This window comes from Gallus gallus, chromosome 3, assembly GCF_016699485.2.
Source record: "Gallus gallus isolate bGalGal1 chromosome 3, bGalGal1.mat.broiler.GRCg7b, whole genome shotgun sequence".
In the NCBI taxonomy this organism is placed as follows: Eukaryota; Metazoa; Chordata; class Aves; order Galliformes; family Phasianidae; genus Gallus; species Gallus gallus.
The window spans coordinates 48345752-48369049 of NC_052534.1; the positions used below are offsets into that span (position 1 = coordinate 48345752).

Below are 23298 nucleotides of genomic sequence, written 5' to 3' on the forward strand. Positions count from 1 at the left end.
TTGTTTTTTCTTTCATCCTGAAGCCATGAGATGGAACGGTTTTTTAGTTCAGTTTTTTCTTTTTTTTTTTAATTAGCTTTTGCTATAAAAGGTTATTTTGACATACTCTCGACATCATTTGGAATTAGCATTCAATATTTATGGTGCAGCTGGTGTGTGTTGATTTCTTGTTTAAAAACAGAACATGGTAAAAAATACCGAGCGATGGATCCAATCCCAGCAGCTCAGGAAGTGGGATCTCCACTGCTTGAAGCTTCAACCCCTCTCACCAGTGCCTAGGTAATAAGTGGTTTTGTTTTTGTTGTTCGTTTCTTTATTTTTTTTTATTAAAAAAAAAAAAAGTCAAGTGTTAAGTGTGACAATGAACCTAAATATATCCCGTATCTAATTTTTAATCTGCTTACCTCATCTGCATGTTGTGCTTTTTGCTATATGCTTTCCTATGACTATGGCCTTCTGCTTCCTGTCAGTTTTTATTTTATGATGTTCATTGTTGCCAACCTTTATTTTTGAAGACTTAAAACTGGAAGGTTTCACTGAGGGAGGGAGGCAAAGCCTTGTGGAATATCAACAGAAGTACAAAGTACTTCTAAGTTCTAGTACTTCAAAGTTCTAGTATTAGATCACTCAAATGGAGGAGAGAGTTTATGGACATACTTAAGGCCCTTTGATTTCAATGGCATTTGAAATTGTTTTTGTTTTCTTCCCTCAGTTAGAGGCATTTTCTTCAGTGTCAAACTTTTCAATTCATAGCTAGATGTGAAAAGCAGGAAGCACATTTTTTTCTTATTACTAGAATATTTCCCATCAGTTTCTCCCATTCACCTCCTAAGGCCCATGTCAGGGTTTCTTATCTGCCCTAATGGAATTGGTGACACCTCCAAAGTTTCAGGGAGCCTGAGTTCTTGGCTGTGCTCAAGTGCTTGCTGTGTGCTGGTTGTGGTGGGTGGTAGAGGGGGGAGCCAAGGGCTTGAAAGGAGATTTTGCCATGAGGGAAGACTTAGACATTTGTGTGTGCATATTTGTGTGCCTGCTCCTGAATCCCATTGCTGTGTTTTTGAAAAATTGTAGTGAAATGTTTTCTTTTGGAGCACTTCAATTCTGCCTCTTACAACCATTTAATGGGAATGGACACAACTTGTAATTTAAAACAGAGATGCCAAAAGAATGAGTTTTCTGTCATATGCAGGGCCGCAAGGGGGAAGAAATTCTTGAGCTTTCTCTGGGCCAACATGTAATAGTACTCCGAGAGTTAAAGTTTGAAAAATATGTCCTTGAATAATATAGTTAAACAATAGATTAAAGCATGTGTTGTCATGAACATGATGGCAAAAAAAAAACCTCTCCAAAAAGCATTCCCACCCCTCTCTATGGCAGTGTGTGTTTATTATATACATAAATGCATATTTAATATACAATGCTATAAAGTACAACTGGTTATAGGACCTCCATTTATTTGATTACTCTATAGCTTTATGTCTCTTTCTCCTTTTAAATATAAAATACAATATCAGATGGAAGGTATCCTGCAATAAAACACAATCTTAAAGCAGTACACAACATTGCATGGAAGCAGATGGAGTTTTCATTGAAAATGAGGAAAGCTGCTAAAGCACTAAAACTAGGAACATCTGCTTTTTGATTTCTGTGAGAACTGGGTGTTAATTGAAGTATTTCCAAAGGTTTTGGAAACGAATGGAGGATTTTCATACAGAAAGCAATCTCCATGACATAAGCTGAGTAGATGTAGATCCTTCCCCACATCTTTTAAATCTTACATTTCATAAATTATGATCTGATGCTGGCAATAGTATACTCCTTGGTTAACAGTTCTCATTCATGCAGAAGAACCAGTGTTGCAGATTTGCAGCTTAATACTGAATGACATAACTTACTGAATAATTCCAGTATTTCAAATATATATGTAAACATATAACTATAAACTAAAAGAGCTAGCTACAAATGTAGTCTTCTAAAGATTAGTTATAATCAGGTATTTAATTGCTTGTGTTTTAGAAAATACATTTCATCTGGAAATGTATACTAACATAACGTTTTATATGTGTTGTTGAAGGTTCCTAAGGGAACTTCAGATGAGGAAATTACAATGGCAGTGGTTTTACCCAAGGAGAACAGTTGGCATCCACTGTCAATTTTACTTGACAAATATTTGTAATTTCTTTATCTAAAAATTCTTTCTTTCATCTTAGTTACAATTGTGCAGTTGTATCAGTTTTACTCCTTCCACTTTCTTCTAGTTGTGGTGCCTGCAGGATGGGAAAAGCCGAATTGCCCGATTATTTCTTCCAGAACTCAGAGAGGGCAGTATATGTGACAAGGGAGCTGAGGGAAATAGGAAGGGCTGAGATTGCTGCAGAGAGTCTTGTTAGTCTGTCCTGAGATTTGAAACAATAGCTTCTGTCTTTTAGTAAGGAGAATGATTGTATTTAGTAGGAGGTTTTTGTTTTTTAAAGTAACAAAAAAAACACCACATTAGCTTTCTATCATGTGAGTCTACACTCTTCTTCCCTTGCTGAATGCATTAATTTCTTTATTGAGAAAATAAGTCACTGTACAATTTTTCTTTGGTTTAACCTTCAAGGGATCACAGTACCATCACCTAATCAATGTTTCTTCAGTACTCAAGTTGTTTTCATAGACATAGTCTGAAGAAAACTAAATGTTCTGTGTCATGTGATGTTTGCAAGCCACTAAGTCTTGTGTTCTTGATATGTTTTTATGGCTAACTGTGTTTGAAGAAATGCATAAGAGAGCCAAAGGTATATCCTTCTATGCAAGAGGTTGTGCTTGGTACGTCCTTCAAAGTGATCAGATTCCAGCTGAGTACATGCAACAAAATGCAGCCCACTGAGTGCTGTGCTTGAGTAGCTTCTTGCCCCATTGTATTTGATTGTCTCAGCATTTGATTGGATGATTTCTGGGGTTCACTTGGATGTTACATGTTAAAGAAGTACCTTTGCATATAATTGAACAATGGTCCTAGTTTAGGTTATCAATATCTTCAAAGAAATACATGCAATTAAGTTGACACAAACTGATGGTTAGCTGGTGGATGCACAACAGCTAAGTCCATGCTTGGAGCTGAGGTTTGGCAGTAGTTCTGTGTTAATCTGTGGATATTTGAGGTCTTGCAGACTGTTTGAAAGTCCAGGACATTAGCTTTGATGCTGTTGCCAGATTGTATCTTAAAAATATTGTGATCAACCAAGACTGCAGGAAGGAGTTTAGCCTGGATAGGCTGAAAGTAATTAATCTCTTGGTAATTTTTTTAGCCAGTTTTCATGGTGGTGCAAACAGTTCAAAGCTAAGGGAGATGACTCTTTAAATCTTGTGTGCCTGACCCTGGGCACTACTGCTGCTGGAACTCACAGCTGCTAAAACCTTTGGGGAGCTTCAGGGAAAACTAGGTCGAACTCACACAACAAAAATCCATGAAGAGGTATTATATCCAAAGAGTCCAGGTGGTCTAGGTCAGGAACTGTGGATGCCTAGTGTCCCTAGGCTGCAGCCACCATCCCTCACGCAGCCCTTGCTCCATGTTCTTCCTCTTTTTCAGGCTGCCACTTGCAGTCCTTGCAGGAAGTAGTTTATAAGCTCAATGCACTTCTGGTCTGAATCCTGTGCATTAACCTTCTGATGTGTGGCAGCTTTCAATTTAACTGCTTTAAAGTTGTGTGAATTGATCTTCCAGTGCCTCGTGGGGGAGTAGCGAGGCTTAGGTCACTTGGCGGTGCCCTGTGATGAAAGGCACAACATGCACAAGTGTCGTGTTTAGCTAATGTGTTTGTGTCTCTTGGCCAAGCAACATACATGCTTTTTACTGAAGTGTATGTGCTGCATGCACTTCCTGGGAGGGAGGAGAAGAAAAACACAAACAGAAACATTCATTCCGTTGGGATGTGCTGGACCATCCAGCAGATAGGTCTCTTAACTTGAGATGAAAGCATTACGTAGTATTTGGAATCTGATTAAATGAGAGAACTCTGTGAAAGTATAACAATTAACAAACATTGCATGTGATTTTCAATATTATACTAGGTGTAGCCAATGTTTAGATTTGGTTAATAAAATGTGAGAGAAGATTGAAAAACCGATTACAATAACCCCATTGTTGGAGTATTTGCTGTTGTTTTGTGTTCTGTCATCGACCACCTAAGCTGAGACAAATCTCCTGGCTCCTATTTGTTTTCTTTTCCAGTGATATTGAGATTTCCCGAGCGCAGAGTCCAAAAGCTGTTGATGTACTTGCCAAGGAGATAGGATTGCTTACAGATGAAATTGAAATCTATGGCCAAACCAAAGCCAAAGTACGTTTGTCCCTGCTGGAAAGGTTAAAGGATCAACCAGATGGAAAATATGTTCTAGTTGCTGGGTAAGAATGCACTGTAATGTGATTAATGTACACCCTTTCCACTCATATTAATATAAACATGCAGCTTACATCTTTGATATACAGCATGAATAAAAACCCTGACTGTTTGGGGCTGTATGTTTTTCTGTTCTGAGAGCAAGTAGTTTTTGAATTTATTTTATTTTTTTTTTTAAACCTAATGCAACCCTTCTGTTACTATGGAAGTATATTCTCTAAAGGTAGTTTTTTTTTCTAAACTTCTTAATCTTGTCTGCTGTTGTGTGGAGTATTCTTATTGCTTTATAAGCATTTTAAATGTTTAACTTGAGTATTTAAGTGTGTGTGTTGTGGCTGTTTATAAACAGACTTTAACAGAAGCTGTCTGCTAATCTTTTGATATTAACAACAAATACCTTTTTTATTGAAGAATAGATTACATATTTAAATAAGCCATGTTTTTTGTCCGAAATGTAGACATGTCTCCAGGCAGGCTTATCCTGCTCTCTGTTCCCACGATTACAGCAAATACTATGCTCAACAGGATTTATGTGCTTCTTTTCTGAAGAGCTGCTTTTTCTTTTTTCCCTCATTTAGTGACAACACTTTTTCATTCACCTGGTTTCTTAAGTAGAATCTTCTAATTGTGAACAAATGTTTTGGTTCTCATTAATATTTCAAATACAATTTGGTCTTCATGGTCTGAGTAAATCTTTAGAGTTGCTTCTTTGTAAATAAAAGCCAGTTTGGTCTAAAATCTAGAGCTTTAGGCTAATCTAGAAGGAGAAATCTGTTCTTAACTAGCTTAATCTACCAGTTCCTCAGTCAGATAATGTTTAGCAAACTGTTTGCTTTAGTACCTTCATGGTTTAGTACCTTTCTGTGGGGACAACCTGGATTTCTGGCCTTGTCTGAAGTGGATCTGTTGTAGACTGGGAGATCTAATGTTACAAAGCTGAGGCAAATGAGTTGTGAAGCTGTCTTCAAACCTGTGCTATAGAATTGAAATATATAAAGATGTTCCTGGAGGACTTTTGAGCAGTTATTTAAGATAAAGAAAAAATAGCTCGTTGAGCCAGATCTCTACTTTGGTAGAGTTTTATTTTATCTTTTGTTTGCTTGGAACTGATGGATTTGAAGAAAGCTGTTACTGGGCACTTTCAGGCTCATGTTGTCAACTGCATCAGTTAGGCATCGCATACCTACAGACTGTGCCACACTTCTCTTGCAGCAGAGTTTCATAAAAGCAGAGATGATTTGCATATATCTGGAGATGGAGGGTAGCATGATGCAAGACTCAACTGAGGTGGATTTTAATTGTCAAACTCACTTCACCAATACTTAAGCTTCATACCTTTTTCTCCCCTAGTCTTCTCTTTTGAGGGCGGTATCTCAAGAAAGTATCTCTGTGCCTTGTTGGAGCAGAGGCAGACAAGCATATACATAAGGAAGAAAGAGCAAAATTTTGACTAGCTGGATGAAAAACTGGGAACAAATAGAAAATTGTCTCCGTAAGTTTATATGGTGTGTGTAAAGACTCAACTGCATTTCACACACACACACAAAAGGGTTGGTTTTGATACCTGCAAAATTTGATTATGCAGTATGTTGCTATTTGTAGCTTCTCTGAGGTCATTGCATCACACGTAATGAGTATAAAACCACATCTGGGTAAGGGTTAGTAAGGAGTGCTTGGGCAATAGTAGCGGAGACCTTCTCCTCTGAAGGAGTTTGAAGTTTGAAATAGGATATGTACCTATCAAATATATGTATGCGATGTGTGTTCATGCGTTCTCAGCTCTCCTTGTTTGCTAATTGGCTGTAGCAGGCAGTCGTTTTAACAAAGGTGAGGAGCTGCATCTGGTAGGAAAATGTTTAGTACAATGAAGACTGAACACCACTCAGAAATTGGAGCCAAACAGTATCTCCATTTACCTTCTTCACGTTCTACCTGCCTAGGCAATGTCAACTAAAACTTGTCTTTTGGGTTCCTTTGTAGGCTTACCATAAGCATGGCTATTTAGAAACTATTTTAGAAAGCTGCAGTGTATAGGTCTTCAGGCTACGTTTTCAAGACTTTAAAGGAAACATTTAAGATATATGTGCTTATACTTCTGAGTATTTAGTCTGATGGAAATGTTAACTGTGTATGATGAGGGTGTATGATGGAGGCATCCCTGCCCATAGTAGGGGGTTGGATCTAGATGATCTTAAAGGTCCCTTCCAACCCAGTCCATTCTATGATTCTCTGTCAGCTTTTCATAAGCAAAGGTACTGAAAAGTGTGTGTGTGTATCCAGCAATGTGGAGAATATCCATCTATCCATAACGCAGCCAGAGACATTTATGCCTGTAATAGAGCTTAAGTGTTTCATGATGTCTAGGAGCTATGAATATTTCATGCAAATGCTCTTCTAGTTAATTCCTGATGTGCCCATAGTTGTTGGTTTGAATAGCAATCAAGATATATATTTTCATTTACAGGAATGGTTACATTTATGACTTTTTAAAACATTGCTACTAATTCAAAAGTCTTACAGGCGCTTTCTGAATGCACACAAGTACAATTAAATGCAGTACTTATTTGGTGTGCTGAAAAATTAATTCGGTTAAACAGATCAAGTTACTCAAAATTAGTCATCCAGATGAAGATTCTTCTCAATAAATTCCATTTTTTTCTGTGTTGAGAGCATTATTCCTCCCCCCCGCCTTTTTTTTTTTTTAATCCTTATTTCTTACTACTTTTTTGTGTGTGGGGTTGTAATTTGCTATAGGACTGATTCAGAGCCAATGAGGTCAGACTCACTGATTATCTTGGAGTAATTAGCTTTTCTGCATCAACTGACAGCGTTCAGGCTTTCAGCATGCTATAACAAATTCTGTTGCATGATATGTTAACTTTAACTGCCTCCCATTCATTGCACAATGTAAGTATGCAAATGAACAAAGCCTGTGCATGACATAGTAGCTACATTTAGTGTCCAGGGTAACTGCGTCATGCATTCAAGCATGTAGACTGTGTATTGGTAAACACAACATGAAACCTTCATATAAAATTTGTTGCACTCTGTGTGTGTTCCAATTATTTGTTTTTAAATGCGGTTATAAAATATAATGCTGTTTTTTTTTTTTCTTGGCAAGAAGTATGTTGGTTTTTGAATGCTGAAGAACTTAAAATCAGTATTTCTTTTTCCTAACATTAGTAGGTTATTTTGTGATGAACAACTCTTTTGGTAAGACAAAAATGCACTGAAGTAAGTGCTAGCTTAATGCTTGTTCAAGCTGCATGATGGTAATTATTTTAGGAACAGAATTTTCAAATTTGGAATTGAATTTACTGAGGGTAGGTATGTATTGGATTGTATTTCTGCTCACTGTATTTCTTGGCCCAGAGATGCTTAAAAGTAAAGGTGTAAACATAAAGGAAAAAAGAAAAATATGGGGAAGAATAAATAGTGCATCAACACAATGGTATTTTTTTTCTGAAAGAGTTGTCTATCCAAAGTAAAGTCACAGCTGAGACTGTCATGTATTTGTAGTATCATTGAGTAGGTGCTGATGGGGATTATCTTCTCTGAGACTTTATTGACTATTGAGAGTTTCTATTTGTCAATTCCTCAGTCTTTCACTGGCTTTGTCCAGACATTGTAGTTCAACAGCCTTCATGTTTTCATATGCTTTCATATGTTTTCATATGCTTTCATATCTGGAAGCTCCAGTCCCATTTTAGAGATGACGCTGCAATGTCATGCTCTACCGTCAGTAAGGGATGTGAGTTCCAACTCTTCTGTGCTCAGAAATAAATTTTTGACAGTTGTAATCTTGGGTGAGAGATTTATTTAGGTAAGGCTGTTGTTCATGAGAACTCTCTTGCCTATCCACTTGATTGCAAGACTTCACAGGTTTCCACGTGGAACAACAGAACAGTGAACTCACTAAAACCTTTGAAGTAGCTGATTTTGGTGAGCTGAAGATAGGAAACTGGAAGAGAAGAGTCGTTGCATCCAATAGAGTTCTTACTGGAAACAGAATGACTGTGGTAACTGTGAGGAGGTTACAGCTGGTGCAGTGTATCATTTCACTGTTTGTTTTTTTTCACTTTGTCAGATCTCATGTAGCTTTCCCACAGAAGTAGCTCCACTGTAAGCTAATGTGATGTATAACAAACAAACAAAAAGTCTGCATGTTCTTATCTTTGTTTTGATATACATGAAGAGAGAAGGCTTCCCAGTGTTATGGAAAACTCACTTTGCTAAGGAGCTGATGACCACTTGGTAGGTTGCAAAGTAAGGTTTAAGGAGGGAAATGACTGTGGGATTTTTGTGTTTAGACTGAAAACATATTAAAGAAATGTGAAGAAGAATACAAATAAGTGTAATAAATCTCTTGACGTTCATTAAAATTTAGTGTATTTTAAAGTTTTTTTTCCTAGATTTGCATGAGGTCAAAACATAGCATTGCATATCTGTTTAAAAATGCACAACTGAGCTAAAGTTAGCCTCTGGCAATTGTAATTTTATACTCATGTGAGCTAGTGACCTCAGTTGCAAGTGTGTAGGCTCAGTAGTGTAGCCAGCAAAAACATCTAAATGTCTACAGAACTGCTTAAATTGATTATTTTATTTATAAAAACTGATCAAAGTAGGCCAGGTACAAAAGGGAAGATATTTAAAGTAAACTTTCTAAGGAAATGATTGGAATGGAAATCTGTTTCAATTTTAGGCTTTTTATTTTTACTTTTTTAAATTGGTATTTAAAACTGAGGTTGAGGTATCTACTGAAACTATTAAATGACTGTACAACTCTTAGCACTTATCCTGTAGTCTCCGGGCTGCTGCTGAACCTCTCAAAGTCAAAGGTGTCCTGCCACAATGTCACATGTGAGAAGAGAAGCTGAAGACAAGTGATTGTCTAGACCAAAATGTCTTCACTGAATACTGTGATTTGCAGGAGTCTTTGTGATTTGCTAATTCTGTTAGGTGGAAAGAATCTAAAAAGTCAGGTTCCTGTTCTTGACTTCTCAGGGATTTGTGCCCATTCCTACGTAATCCAGTGGACAGGAATTCTTGCAAGTGTGTCATCCAAGAGCTGTAGGCTATTTAGGGAAGTCTGGTTGCTGGTTTTCTTACTCCATCACAGCTGCCTTTGTATATTTTGAGCCTTTAGATTTTCATCTGAGTAAATTTAATTCCAGGAAAACTGTGGATCCCAGGGTTTCTCAGAAGGGAAGAAAACTGATTAAAACTCATTTGAGGAATACATTGAAAATGTAGACTCTTAAAGCCAAGCAGATTTTATGTAGTGAAGATCATAACTTCAATGATACATAACTGTAGACTGCTGTGTGCTTGCAGGAGTACACTGGAGGAGAACATAAGCTTGCTTTAGTTCACTTTTAACTCTCACTTGCTGGTGGTTAGCTCTCTCAGAGCATCACATTCATACTGGGGATGTGTCCGGTGCTGAGTACCAGTGTACTGGAAATCTAGTCATATAGAAAAAGCCAGACAGGTTAGCAGAGTATTTTAGTAATGTGACATTTGATTATATGAATCTTCTGGAACAGGTAGATACTATTCTTCATACAACTACCATTGTGCCTTTTGGCTGTGGTTAAAGTATTTGCCTTTTTCAGTGTCCTTTCCTATACTGAACAGAATGACAAAATCACAGAATTGTAGGGGCTGGAAGGAGCCTCTGAAGATCATCTTTTCCAACCCTCCTGCCAAAGCAGGCTCTCTAGACCAGGTTGCACAGGTCAGCATCCAGGTGGGTCTTGAATGTCCCTGGAGAAGGAGACCCCACAAGCCCCCTGGGCAGCCTGTTCCTATGCTCCGTCACCCTTACTGTGAAGAAGTTCTTATACACATTTGTGTGGAACTTCCTATGCTTTGGTTTGGGGCCATTTCCCCTCCTCTTGTTGCCACGCACTACTGAAACAAGTCTGGCCTGTCACACCTAACAGTGAACTGTATCTTTGACTTTACTTTTTAATGAGAATCGTAAAGTCCCTAGGCCTCTCTGCATGCCAGATTAGTCTGCCCTGAGAAGCACTTGAACAATAAGCTAGTGACAATCTCTCTGAATTCCATCAAATATGAATGACATTTAAAGATACCAGTCACCATCAACCAGAACCACTGTGCAAGTTATAGTTGTTCTGTTATCAGTGTAACTGTTGTATGCACCGAGAGTTTTTTGATTTTGTACAAAGTCCTTCACTAGTAAGTTATAGTAAACAGTTATAGGTGTCTGTGTCACAGCAAATAGTTTGTGAGTTTGAGGGGGTTTTTTTGCTTGGTTGGTTTAGTTTCACTTTTTTGAAAAACTAATAGCTTTAAGTGTTGTTATCTTGTTAAGTCTTTGAATGAGTGCAGTAATGCCTCAAGATTAGTTTTTTATTATCTAAATCCGGCTTTAATACACAGGAATAAGAGGATCAAGTGAAAGAGATTATGGCAATAGACAGAAGTGAATGAAGCAGTAGAACAAGGAGAAACTATACTAGTAATGACTTAAAGAGGTTTTGGGCAACCAGTGTTAGAACGGTAGCCAGGGGAGTGAAACTGGTTGTGAAAGTGAGTTAATCTGTTTGTAATGCTCTAAAAGAAAGTGTCCTGGGAACAAAGCAATGATACCAGAAACAGTGGTAGGAAAAATGGAAGCAAGCAGTTTTTTCCCAGAGCAGTATAAAAGGTCTTAATTAGGCTTGTCTCTTGTTGCTCAAATTATTCCAGACATGTCTAACAAAGGCTTCATTGCTGCTGCTTTCTAAAAAATAAGGGATCCAATGATGTAAAAAATTCATTTGCAACAAGTTAGTTTGTCATGTGTTCAAATTTTGTGTGACAAAGAAAGGCTTATGTCAGTTTGAATTAACTGAACTAAGCTGCATCTTACAGGCAAGGAGACAGATGTCTCCTTGCACTCGACAATTTTATTAGTTCTGTTATGCAATTTGAATTGTGATCTGAGGACAGCAATGCCTTGTGAAAATTGCTAGTTGGTAAAGGAAGTGTTTCTAATTAGTACTAGATGTGTTATGTCAGGTTTTGGAGAGGTAATGTGATAAGGGTTTCTTTTTTACTAGGATACATGTGCATGCTTGTATGTCCTTGGAAATGAAGATTAATTCTTAATGACAGCTTCAGTAAGGTACTTCTCTACTGGTAGTGGAGCCAGCAAAGATAAGAATGATTGCACTTAGCCAGAAAGCAAAACTTCAAATTTTATATCAGAGTGATGCGTCTGGGGTGGACTAGGGCTTTCTTCTTTTCATGGTCAGAGAGAGAAACATGCTTCAGATGAATAGTTGGAATGTGTTTTTAAACTGAGAGGTGTGTTCGTACTTTAAGAAAAGAAAGAACCATCCCCACCAGACTTGTAGCATGGATCATGAACAAATATGGTGAAATCAGAGAGAACATCATTTAACCTGAGATGTCTTTCATTCACTGAGCCTTTTGCTTATGAATTCAACAGTGGCTGTAGAGACCATTCTACTGTTTAAAAAAAAAAAAAAAAAAGAGTCAAGTTCTGAAGCTGAGGGAGCGCACCGCCCAAGCTGCATCTCTCAAGTAATTAGAATGCATTCAAAGTTGCTCAGAAAACAGGGAGGTTTTTATTTGTTTGCTTCCATGGTCCAATATATGTTATTCTTCTCCCAACCCATAAGTATGTTCACTCCTTCGTCCATTGCCTGAGACAGAGGTGGGAAAGTGACTGTTGAAGCTTTCCACTTTGGAAAGTCAACCATAATTATCTCTTCATTAAAGAGGCAAGCATAGAGTCTTCGAGTGGAGGTTAGTGTCCCTGGCTTGTGATTGGATGTCTTTCTGAAATACAGTCCTATTCCAGACATGGCTTCTTTGTAGCATGAAGTCTTTGAGCTGTTGTATAGGAGATCAGACTGCGACTGCAATTGTCCTTCACCACCCTTAAATCTGCAAAAGTATTGAGAAACTTAAATATAAAATAAATCATGTTCGGATAAATATACTGAATTTTCTGACCTGTTTTATTTAAAAAACAGTTGATCTGTCATTGCTGAGTGTTATGACAATGTGTCAGTTAGAGATGGATAGCTAAGCTCTGCAAACAAAAGTGTTGGTTGTTTAATTTAAAATATGCGATTATTTCATTCATAGTTTCAGCAGTGGGAATAAAATATCTCCTGCATTGCAAAAGAAAAGTATTAATACTTGCCCAGAGTATCTTGATGGATGGTTTGTTAATGAAACTGGTGAGACTTTTGTGCTGTAATGGAAATGTCTAAATTCAATAAATTCTTTTTAGAACTTCTGCCAAAATAATCTTCTCTCTTTCTGCTATCATAGTAAATTGCTTAAATAGAAGACACATGTATATTGGCATTCCAGCTTGAGCTAGGGAATAACATCGTGGCAGTATTTTTGTGGAGATAAAGTAATCTTATTGAAATTTTATTGTACAAATATTCTTCATTGAAATCAAAAGCTGTTAGTTGTGATATCCTTAGCAAGGCTGACATCGGCAAAGAATTTGATTAATCTTTTTTCTTCTTTTGCTAGAATAACCCCTACACCCCTAGGAGAAGGGAAAAGCACAGTCACAATTGGACTTGTTCAGGCTCTTACTGCACACCTTAATATTAATTCCTTTGCTTGTCTGAGACAACCTTCCCAAGGACCTACTTTTGGAGTTAAAGGTATGTAATATTTGCAAACTGCGTGTTTCAGATTAAAAGGAAATACTGCGTTTTTCTTAAATCCTTAGTTACTTCACTAATGCAATAGGTTGCCTTAACTGTAGCATATTTTACGTAGGTCGCTCTGAAAGTAATGCCTTCTTTCTATTTATTTCCATGGAAACTACAACAGATACAAAGAGCACAATAAGACTATCTGATAGGGAAAATTATTGGCTACAAAAAACTATTTTTCAACATAATCACTATACCTTTTTGCCAGTGATGTACAAAAGTCTGCATGTCATGCTCATAAACGTTTGCGCCAGTGGACATAATCCACTGTTTCACAGCTGCTATGATGGCATTTTTGCTAGGAAAATGTTGCCCACTCAGTCCAACTTTGGCTGTGCTGACATCCACTGTTTGGTCTCCATGAACATTCATAAGCACAGATGAATGTCAATAGGTGCGCTTTCTTCCCCATGGAGAAATTCAGTGGCACGCATTTGCTTCATACGTGTTTCCATGTCAGACACCTTTTTGTCAGGCTGCCCCTCTACTGCCATTTGTTGCCTGGCAACAAAATGTAATAGAACATTGGTGAGGAGGTTCAACATTTACTGCCATACCTCCAACATCTGCCTTCTGACATCATGGGTCAATAGGATAAAACAGGTGGTGTTATTTTCAGAGCAACTCTCCTATTTTTAAGCAACTTATAATTGAGGGTTTCTCTCACACATCTTCCCATGCAAGGTTCATGCTTATGTTCATGTACTTATGTGTATTGAAAATGCATACAAAGGCTAAACGTAATGAAAGACATGGGGATGAATTAGCCAGGAGGTGGCTCTTGTGGGTACACACCTTTCCAGCCACTCCTCTGCCTGGAGACACTCTTAAAGACATTTCTAATGTTATAAAGACGTTTTCTAATGTTACTGTTTAATTCTCCTTGAGGAGGAGTCCTAAGTCCACCTATATTGAATTGAAGTATCCAAACCAATGAAGTTGACAGTGATGTGTATAGCTCTGCTGTGCCTGAATCATACATTTGGCTAGGGCTGAACTTTATCTCCTTGAGTTGTCCTCCAAATTCTGGGCTGCTGCATTTTTGTCTAAAAAGGCTTGAGGGCCAAGTAAGACCCATCTAGAGTTCAAGCTTCTCTTCAATGCTGATTGGCTTTGTTTTGTTTTGTTTTTTTGCCATTTCTCAGCTGAGATTTGTGCCTAACTGGGCTAACACTCCCCATCTGCTCTACTTTGCTTTGCTGAAGTTTAAATTAACAAGTTTGATTTCAGCTGGAAGGCTCCTGGTGCTTCTCAGCCAAGACTGGTGCATGTGAGTGCATTAATCCTACCACTCAGCTTCTGGGTAGGCTGCAATGAACAGTTTTGCCTATACTGTGGAAGGCAGTGGGGAAGGAATGCTCAGGGAAGGGTGTGAAAGTTTCATTCAGAAGCAGTGCTTGCTTGTGACTACTGTGTCTTTCCACCCAACTGCTGCATGTGCATGACCATGCCCTAACTCTGGACAGGAGCAGAGGGTAACCCTTGTTTAGTCAAAGTCTGGGCCAGCTATTACGTGAAAGCTTTCCTTTCAGTTAAACAATTCCTATTTTATTACCTGATGAAAAATGCAGAAAACATGGAAATCCTGTTTATTTGGGTACATCATTTATTCCCTAATAGAAAGCTGAATACTAAGAAAGTGTATCTTCAAAACTGTATGTTTCAGTTTGTGTTTTTAAGGTGTTGGTTTTTGTCCCCAAAACTGATGTGAGTATGGTAAGACCACATGCTTTCTTGTGCAGGTGGAGCAGCTGGTGGTGGATATGCTCAAGTGATTCCCATGGAGGAGGTGAGACAACAGTGGAGACAGCAAAACGCTGTCCCCTGGGAGGGGTGGGCACAGCAAAGTGTTTGGAGCAGTGTTTGGTCTTTGGTGACCGTCTTTCTGGAGAGCTGGTGTGGTCTTCATGTGGCTACCATCTTCATGTGGCTGGTCTGAGATGTGTCAGGACTGTGGCCCAGGGTTGGAAAGCTACTGCACAGTTCCTGGATGTGCTTGTAACACCCCAGCTGTTAATCACATGGCACTGAATGTGAAAGAATTGTTTTCTCACTCTGAATTAATTGTAACCTTCCTCTGCCCACAAGCAAATGGCTTTCTGTTGAAAATGGTGTTACCACTACTCTTCAAAGACTTCTGAAAATCATGTGGGCTCTTGAAGAATCTGTTTGGGTGGCTGATTTCAAAATACTCCCACTGTGAAAACAGTGGTAATGTCAGTGCAGCCTTTGTGTCCCTTAGCACAGCAGTCACCATGCTAAGGCTAAGGGATCTGCAAACTTAGAAATGGGCTGAAAACGGACCATGTGTTGTGTTCCTTGTTAGCTGGTGGTTGCCGTCTGTGCTAGGTGCCTCACTCAGCCTCTCCTTTGCCTGTAGTACACTTCACTGTGTGCTGAAGGACATGTGCACACTGTAGCAGACAGCTGACTTTTGTTTTCTGGAGGGTAAAATGCAAGCATGTTCCCTGAGTGAAGAGGCAAATTCGAATGGTTTAGTTCATCTAATCTGTATGTTCACTATGCTTGTTCAGAAATGCACTATGGTTTCACCCCACTTTGGCTCCTCAGTACAAGAGGAATGTGGACATACTGGTGAGAGTCTAGTGCAGGGGCACAGGACTGACTAAGGGACTAGAGAACCTCTCCTTTGAGGAAACGCAGAGAGAGCTGGGACCGTTCAGTCTATAAAAGAGAAGGGGATGAATCCTATCAATGTGTATAAATATGTGAAGGGAAAGTGCAGAGGAAGTGGACCTCTTTTCAGTGGTGCCCAATGCCAGGACAAGAGGTAATGGGCATAAACTGGAACACAGGAGGTTCCCTCTGAACATCAGGGAGCATTTCTGTACTGTGAGAGTGGTGGAACACTGTCAAAGGCTGCCTAGCAAGACTATGTATACTCTTCCTTGATGATTGTTGGTGACATAGAGTTAGTTCTGGGCAAGCAGTTCTGCTTGAGCAGACGGATTGGACAAATGACATCCAGAGGTCCTTGCCAACCTGAAACAGACTGTGGTTCTGAGGAAAGAGAATTCCAAGCTGATGAAGTGCCATAGTGAAAATGCACAGCTGCTCCAGAGTACTCATGCAGAATTTGGAAACCTTTTGCACTTGAGTACAATCACAGTCAAGTGCTGGTGTCAGCTGTTGGTGGTGCCTCTTAGCTGTCAGTACTACTACAGTGCAATTAAAACTGACCTTCCATATCTTTGTGTCAGATACAGATATGAAAAATAAAATGCCTATGTAAAGCAAGTCCTGATCTAATCTAAATGGCCCATTTCAGGTCTTTCCCCGCAACTTTGTTGGACAAACTTTGCATCAGCGAATTCTGTGCCTAATCTGGTTCTGCGTGTTCTCCTGTGATTTGCAGAAAGCTGTCATGAAATCAGAAAGCCAGCAGGCATCATCTTCTCTGGGGAATTTGGCAAAAATCTGTACATCTGATCCAGGTCAAATTCATGCTGCTGGTAGAAAACTGATTTAGTATCAGTTGAGTAGAACTGTAGCCCTGGGTTTTCCATTCTTGGGTCATTTAGGAAAGAATTAAGACATCTATGGCTTTGTTTCAGTACGCTGAGAGTAGTTGACCAAGTACTTGGGTGAAAACAAGTCCTTCCTACAGCCTGTGATATTTCATCTACGTAGGAGACTAATTTCAGTTGCAACCTCAAGGATAAGGTAGTATTTTTTCTTCAGTAAATGTCTGAGATTAATAGATGGAGTTAAAAGCCTTTTATTAAAAGAAGTTTGTAATTTTCACTGTCTAGTTCAATCTTCATTTGACTGGAGATATTCATGCTATAACTGCTGCAAATAATTTGCTGGCTGCTGCTATTGATGCTAGGATCTTGCATGAGAGCACTCAATCTGATAAGGTGAGAATTGTTTTCTAATAATCATATGATGTTTTTTTCTTTTCATTTTTTCATCAATTGCATTTCAAATTATGTAAGTTGGCTTTTTATATTTTCACTGTGTGAATGGAAACAATTGCTGAAGCCATACTGTATTCTGGTGGGAAATACTGCTTATGGAATATATTTTTCTGGCAAACATCTATCATAAGAGAGTCTGAAGATAAGAATCTTCTGTCCAGAAACTTGTCAGCTGTTTCAGACTGTACTAAAGAGTCTAATGAAAGATATTTTCTCTCTCTACATACGTTTTTTTAATAATTTGTGCATTCCTTTAAAGTTAAAAATTATCCTTCAGCTACAAAGTTGTGTGATATACTCAAAGAAGAAGATGTGGTAAAAATAAGATAGATCCTCTTCTCTCTACTAAGTCTTTTTTGTGGTGTTAAAACAAAAGCTAACCTGAGTATTGAAAGGAAGAAAGTGAAGAAATTGCCTCTTTTTTTTTTTTTTTTTCAGCTGAGTGAGATTGTTTAGGCTGATCTGCAAATAACAGTCACAGTTTGAGTAATCTGGAATTCTAAAGGATTCCCAGTTTCAAAAACAATGCGTATTTTTTCTATGAGACATAAAAACACCGTAATTTTGATAATTGAATTTAGGCTATTAGATCATAGGCATTGTTTAAAAGCCTACTACCTTCTCAGAACTCTTTTAAATCAGAAGTCCCCAGCTTGTGTCATTGAGAAATTCATACTGAAACTAATCTAAATAAAAGAAAAAGAGGAGCTTCTTATTTTAAAAACCTATTCTTTTCTTTGTATTTTTTTTCTAGGCTTTATATAATAGGCTGGTTCCAGTAGTTAAAGGTGTGAGAGGATTTTCTTCTATTCAGCTTGCCCGTCTGAGAGTAAGTTGTTAATGTTGTCTCTCTTCAATTATGGTATGTCTTTAAGAAGGATTCTGTTGTGCAATTTTTTCGAAATTATTTGACATGAAGGGCCAAGTTTGTATGAAAGTCTCAGGAGTTTATTAAGTCCAGGCTCTTTCTAAAAGCATCCTTTCTAAAGTAATCGGGTCTGGGTCTGATATTATTGTCATAACTAGCGTTTTTGCTATTTTCTCCTGAAACAAACCAATAATGTTTTTCAAATGTAGTATCTTTCCCTATAATATATTAGAGTTTTAAAATACTTTTCCTATTATGGTAAAATTGCATTTGAAAGCTCAGATTCTCTGATGTTGCAATATTTTCTGATTTTGAAAGTTTATTATAGCATATACTGATGGGACTTTATTGATGACTATTTGACAGTGTTCTTTCTGAGGGACAGAATTATATCTGTGTGCATAGTGTTTCTGCATCCTGTCGTGCTTCCTAAGAACTTCATATGCAATTCATGTACAAGTAATGTACCCAGTTTTCAAACTGCCATTCAGATAAATAAGTAGCCAACAATACAATCACAACTAGTGTTAAGGAAAGAGAATACGAACCCCTTAACACAAACCTCAAGAACAATTTCGATCTTCTGTATCCATTTCCATGATTGCTGTTGGCTTTTGAGTCCTGCTCAGTGTTGTTTCAGAGCCACTGGATGGCAATGGATAGCTACCAAGTGCATGCAGAGCTGCACTTGGAATTAGGGGGTTAAAAGGAGGATAAAGGTAATACCAGCTTTGGTTGTTTAAAAATACTTGTGTGCTGCCTGGTTAATTCACTGAGGAATGCTTTCTATTGCCAGAGAAAATTTTTTGAAGACTGCAGTTCTTAAATACAATTTTCCAATTAATATGTTTTTATCTAGGTTCACCTAAAAAAATGTTTGGTGTTGTTGAAAACCTGAATCTATAAAAGCCAAGATATATTGGCTAATTCATTATACATCACTGAATTTATGGGCTATCCAAGCAGGATTTCTTATTTCATTCAAAGATGATTCATGCAAGATGATACATGGATGGGTCTGTCAAAGATTTCACAACCTAGAGCAAGCAGTTAATCATCTTTTTTATTAGTGACTGATAAGGTTGAATTTTCTCTTTAGTTTACATTGAGAGTTTCTTCTGTATCAGTAGGAGATCTCTCATTTACTTGCCTATGAGTATTTCTCCTTTTAATTGCATTTCTTCATCACCAATGTTCCTGTTTTACTTAGACGCCTTCCTATGTGCTTTTTATTTTAAAGATAAGGTTGATTCTGACTTGCTTCTTTCACAAGTGCATGGATAAAATGGGTGCAGTAAGCCAAGAGCAGCTATGCCATTTGAAGCAAAATAGCCATTTTATTGCTTTTCTTTAACTACTTCTTCTGTAGAGATTGGGAATAAATAAGACTGACCCTGAGACTTTAACAGAAGAGGAGATCAGTAGATTTGTGCGCCTTGATATTGACCCTTCTACCATAACATGGCAAAGAGGTATGTAATCGGGAAGCTGCACTTCAGCTTGGCAATTGTACCATTTGCTTCATTCTACCCGAATCAGAGCTATCTGCTCTGTAAATCTAAGAGCAACTAATTTGCAAGACAGAAATGGAAGTGCATAACAAATATGGAAGCAGTATAGTGCTTTAACTTGGTTAAATATTTGCTGTAATTCAAGAGACTTAACTAACATTCTGAAGGGTAGATTATGACAGTTTAAATATGTCCCTTGTCTCTCTCACATCCTAAAACATGTTAAAACTGTATTTAAATCTCATCTTTTTTTAACTGTCTGTAATGGTTTTGGATTTGTTTGTATGTTTTTATATGTTCTATTCTGCCATTTCTATTAGTACTGTAGTACTAATTTAAAATTTTAAAAATAAAATACTAATCTAATTTAAAAATTAAAATACTAATTTAAAAATAGTATTTTAAAATATGCAAGTAGAAACCAAAAGGAATTAACCAAATCTGCACTGTATCACCCCCTAAATGGAATTCCTGAGGAAATATGGGACCTAAGAACCATGTAGTGGGAGGAAAGCACATATGGTAATTATGAAAGCTCCATGAGAAATGCCCAGTAAGAGGAAGTGGCTGAAATCTTGCTTTTCTCCCAGCCCACTCAGCACTGAATTCGGACATGTGTAGGAATGGGAGTTGAAGTCCCTCTTCTGTAATTACATTGTCCTTTACTGGACAAATAGATTTGTTACTCTCCAAAAACATCAGGAAAAGAGGGAGGAAATGATGTCTGTGATCTTTTATACAGACAGCCTCTCTGGATATCCTTGATTCTCAGCCTTGAAATTAGCAGGATTTTGATCTACATCTACCAGAAGAATGACTTAATACAAACTAGAGATTGAGCTGCTCAAGAGTTGCTTCCATCCTTTCTTTTAGGGCTGCTGCATACTGAAACATTTGTAGAGCTAAAGAACCTATAAGAAAGAGGGGGTCTGTTTTTGTATTCTGTAGGGATTGCCTCTTCTGGGAATGACAGATCTTAAAGTTCAGTCTCTTTTTCTAACAGAAACATCCTCCTGGTGTTTCTTCCTAAGAAACATCCTGATAAATTCTCAGCAGATGAGTGCTTTTTGATGATTCCCACTCCTTTTTGGTTCCTACTAAAGCACGTCTGAAGTGGCGTGTTGTCAGTGCAGAACGTGGATTGCCGTGATTGTTAGTGAAGTTAGCAGTTCCACAGGATGATTTGGACATGCCCTTGCAATACTTAAAGTGTTTCCAGTTTAGAAAGACAGTTGTCTAAAATTGTGTAAAGTTGTGCTCAACAGCAGATGGTTGGTCCTGGCAATTGAAAAAACCTTCCTTTGAAAACTGTGCATCTGAATGTGGAGTTACTGTGATGTGCAAGAAAGTAACTTCTGTGGAGGAACCAATGTGACAACATAATCATCCCTTAAAAGAGAAACAGAACAAGGTTAAGTTGTCTTAAAAAACAATTCTTTACAAGTCAATGAAGAAGCAAATGGTTTGAGGTAGGTCTGAGGTGCATTGTAGCTACAGAGGGAGATTTTTTTCATACATAAGTAAAGCATTAAGTGCAGTAGAATGTTGAGTACCTGTTAGCTGAAAATCTTGTTCAGAGAAATTGTATTTTAGTTATTTCAACCTGTTATCTAATGGTATCAAATAGAAGGCAGAAACCAAGTCAGTGCCAATGCTGACATGTGGAAGCATGTTAAGCAGTGCTTTTCAAGCAGCTGAATCTTACACGCATAACAACAGGTATGCCTGGAAATAATGCAGATCTCCAAGTCCTTGTTAATATGTTTTGCTATTCCCTTATTCCAGTTGTGGATACAAATGACAGATTCTTACGCAAAATAACGGTTGGCCAGGCAAATACAGAAAAAGGATTTGTCCGTCAGGTATGTAGAAGTAGTTAATATATCACATTCTGGGCAGGCTTTGCTTCAGAGGCTCAGATGTTTGCTATCCTGTAATTATTTCAACATGTTTCTATGAATTGCAGTGCTAACATCTGTTGATACTGTATAGCATTCTTGTAGTGAATCTGATTGTGTTAATGAGTAACTGAAGTTTCAGGAACAGAAATCAGTGTATATTGTACAAAGTGTTGAAAGAACTTGGGAAAAAAAAATTGTTAGCAGTTCAACCTTGTCTTCTGATGAATATAAAAGGTATATTTACCTTTGCCTTTGTAAGGTTAATCTGTACCATTTTTCTCTTTTATTTTTATTTTTAAATCCCTCATAGCATGTATGTAATTTAAATTACATATAAATTTAGTGTTTGAAAAAACCTTGGAGAAGAAGGGGAGCATCATGTGTTATTGGTCCAATTAGTGAGGTCTGAAAATGACCATTAACTTTTTAATGAAGTTTTCATTTTCCTATCATGCATCTCAGCTTTGGAATGTAAAAACATAAGAACTTTGAGCATGTGCTTAGTTTTAATATGTTGTCTTGAAGGTGTGGTTCTGAAAATGATAATGGGTCTACTTTTCAGTGGTGTAAAAAGCTAACCTACGTTACCATATGAGAGCTTCTGGAAGTTTTTTAAAGTCTTGCTGATAACCTGAAAGCCAGATTTTACTGACACTATCTGAACAAGTATTCATGGTGTGGTCTGGGCAAATCCAGCAGTGAAGCAATGCAGTGTGGAATAGCTCTGCCAGGTGGAACAGAGTCACTGTGATGATGTGAAGCTGCTGCTAAATTGATGACGATTGTTGTAATCTAACAGTTTGGATAATGACATTCATGAAGCTCTGACTATTGTGAAATGAAGTAAGAAGTTAGTGTGGCATAGATAAAGTTTTTTTCTATTTGGAACTCTCATCTTCTTTGTTATTTCAGACCTTCACTGAGCTTTGCGCCTAAATAAAGAGAACAAAAAGTAGTGCTCATGTTTTTGTTCAGTTTAGCATGTAAGACAGTCAGACCAGAGGGAGAAATTGAAGGGAAATGCTTATTTCTTTTGGTTTTGAGCACATAAGGTAGAAACTTTTCTGTCTATCAGTTACAGAAAACTCAATATTAGCTGAGACTTGTCTCTGCTAATGGGCTGGGGCAATACTTTGGTACATGTTTCTTCAACATTTAAGATGGTTTCATGTGTTTAGATTTCTTTCAGCCTGCCACCCTTATCATACAGCATTCTGCCTCCATAATTATGCTGCTGGATTAAATGTGGGTTGTTTTAAAACAGAGTACTAGTTGATGTATGCTGTTAAGTGTTGCTTCTGTACTGTTTTGGCTGAAATGACCTTGATGCATTCAATTTTGATGCTTTGGATTGATGCATATCCATTTATATTTTAACATGGTCTTACTGACGCGAGAAATAGAGAACAGTTAGGAAAATTCATTTCAGGGACTATCCAGAGATCCAGATAAAACAGGACTTCATGGTTAACAGATGCATTTTATAAACATTTGGAGTGATGTTCTAGCACTCTTAAAATCAATGACACCTGTGTAAAAAGGCAGAGCACAGCAGGCACAAAAGTATGCATTTTAATGAAGAGGGGTGCTGTGATTTCTAAAGAGTATTACATGACTGATGGCCTTGATCCTGCAATTGAATCCATGTGGGTGGATCCTTTCATCAATAGAGAACTGGCTTTACAGCTAAGGCTTCTGTCAGCACTTCATAGGTGTGTAAAGGTTATTAAGAGTTAAAATAGCATCTGATAGTAAAATCTTTTGTGCCTGTTTTTTCAATTAAATATTGTCATTCTTTGAGCGTCTACCTGGGATTCTTTTTCTGGCCTTACAGGTTTATACAGCAGCATCAGTGGTTAAAATTTAACTTTTGCCTCCCAATAAACTTCCTGATGAAGTTAGATAATAACAGTATGGATTAGGCATAGATTTCTGAGGTGTATTTCCTGTCTTACATTTGTGGAATGGC

At 37.8% G+C, this 23298-nt stretch overlaps 1 protein-coding gene across 6 annotated transcripts in view; it reads left to right on the forward strand.

The window, feature by feature from the left end:
* The window catches only part of MTHFD1L (methylenetetrahydrofolate dehydrogenase (NADP+ dependent) 1 like), a 142336-nt gene that overhangs the window by 20082 nt on the left and 98956 nt on the right, over positions 1-23298 (forward strand). For 3 of the 6 annotated variants that reach the window (XR_003074319.3, XR_005858257.2, XM_004935617.5), the window contains exons 10-17: positions 182-279; positions 4220-4393; positions 12918-13054; positions 14851-14897; positions 16882-16989; positions 17804-17878; positions 19287-19389; positions 21214-21290. Coding sequence is in view for 4 of the 6 variants with exons in the window: in XM_004935617.5 (XP_004935674.2) it covers positions 182-279; positions 4220-4393; positions 12918-13054; positions 14851-14897; positions 16882-16989; positions 17804-17878; positions 19287-19389; positions 21214-21290 (819 nt within the window). In the remaining 2 variants the exon portion in view is untranslated. Of the gene's footprint in view, positions 1-181; positions 280-4219; positions 4394-12917; positions 13055-14253; positions 14379-14850; positions 14898-16397; positions 16614-16881; positions 16990-17803; positions 17879-19286; positions 19390-21213; positions 21291-23298 lie in introns of those variants that run through there. The other 3 variants (XM_040697653.1, XM_040697651.2, XM_025148930.3) reach the window with 3 other exon arrangements.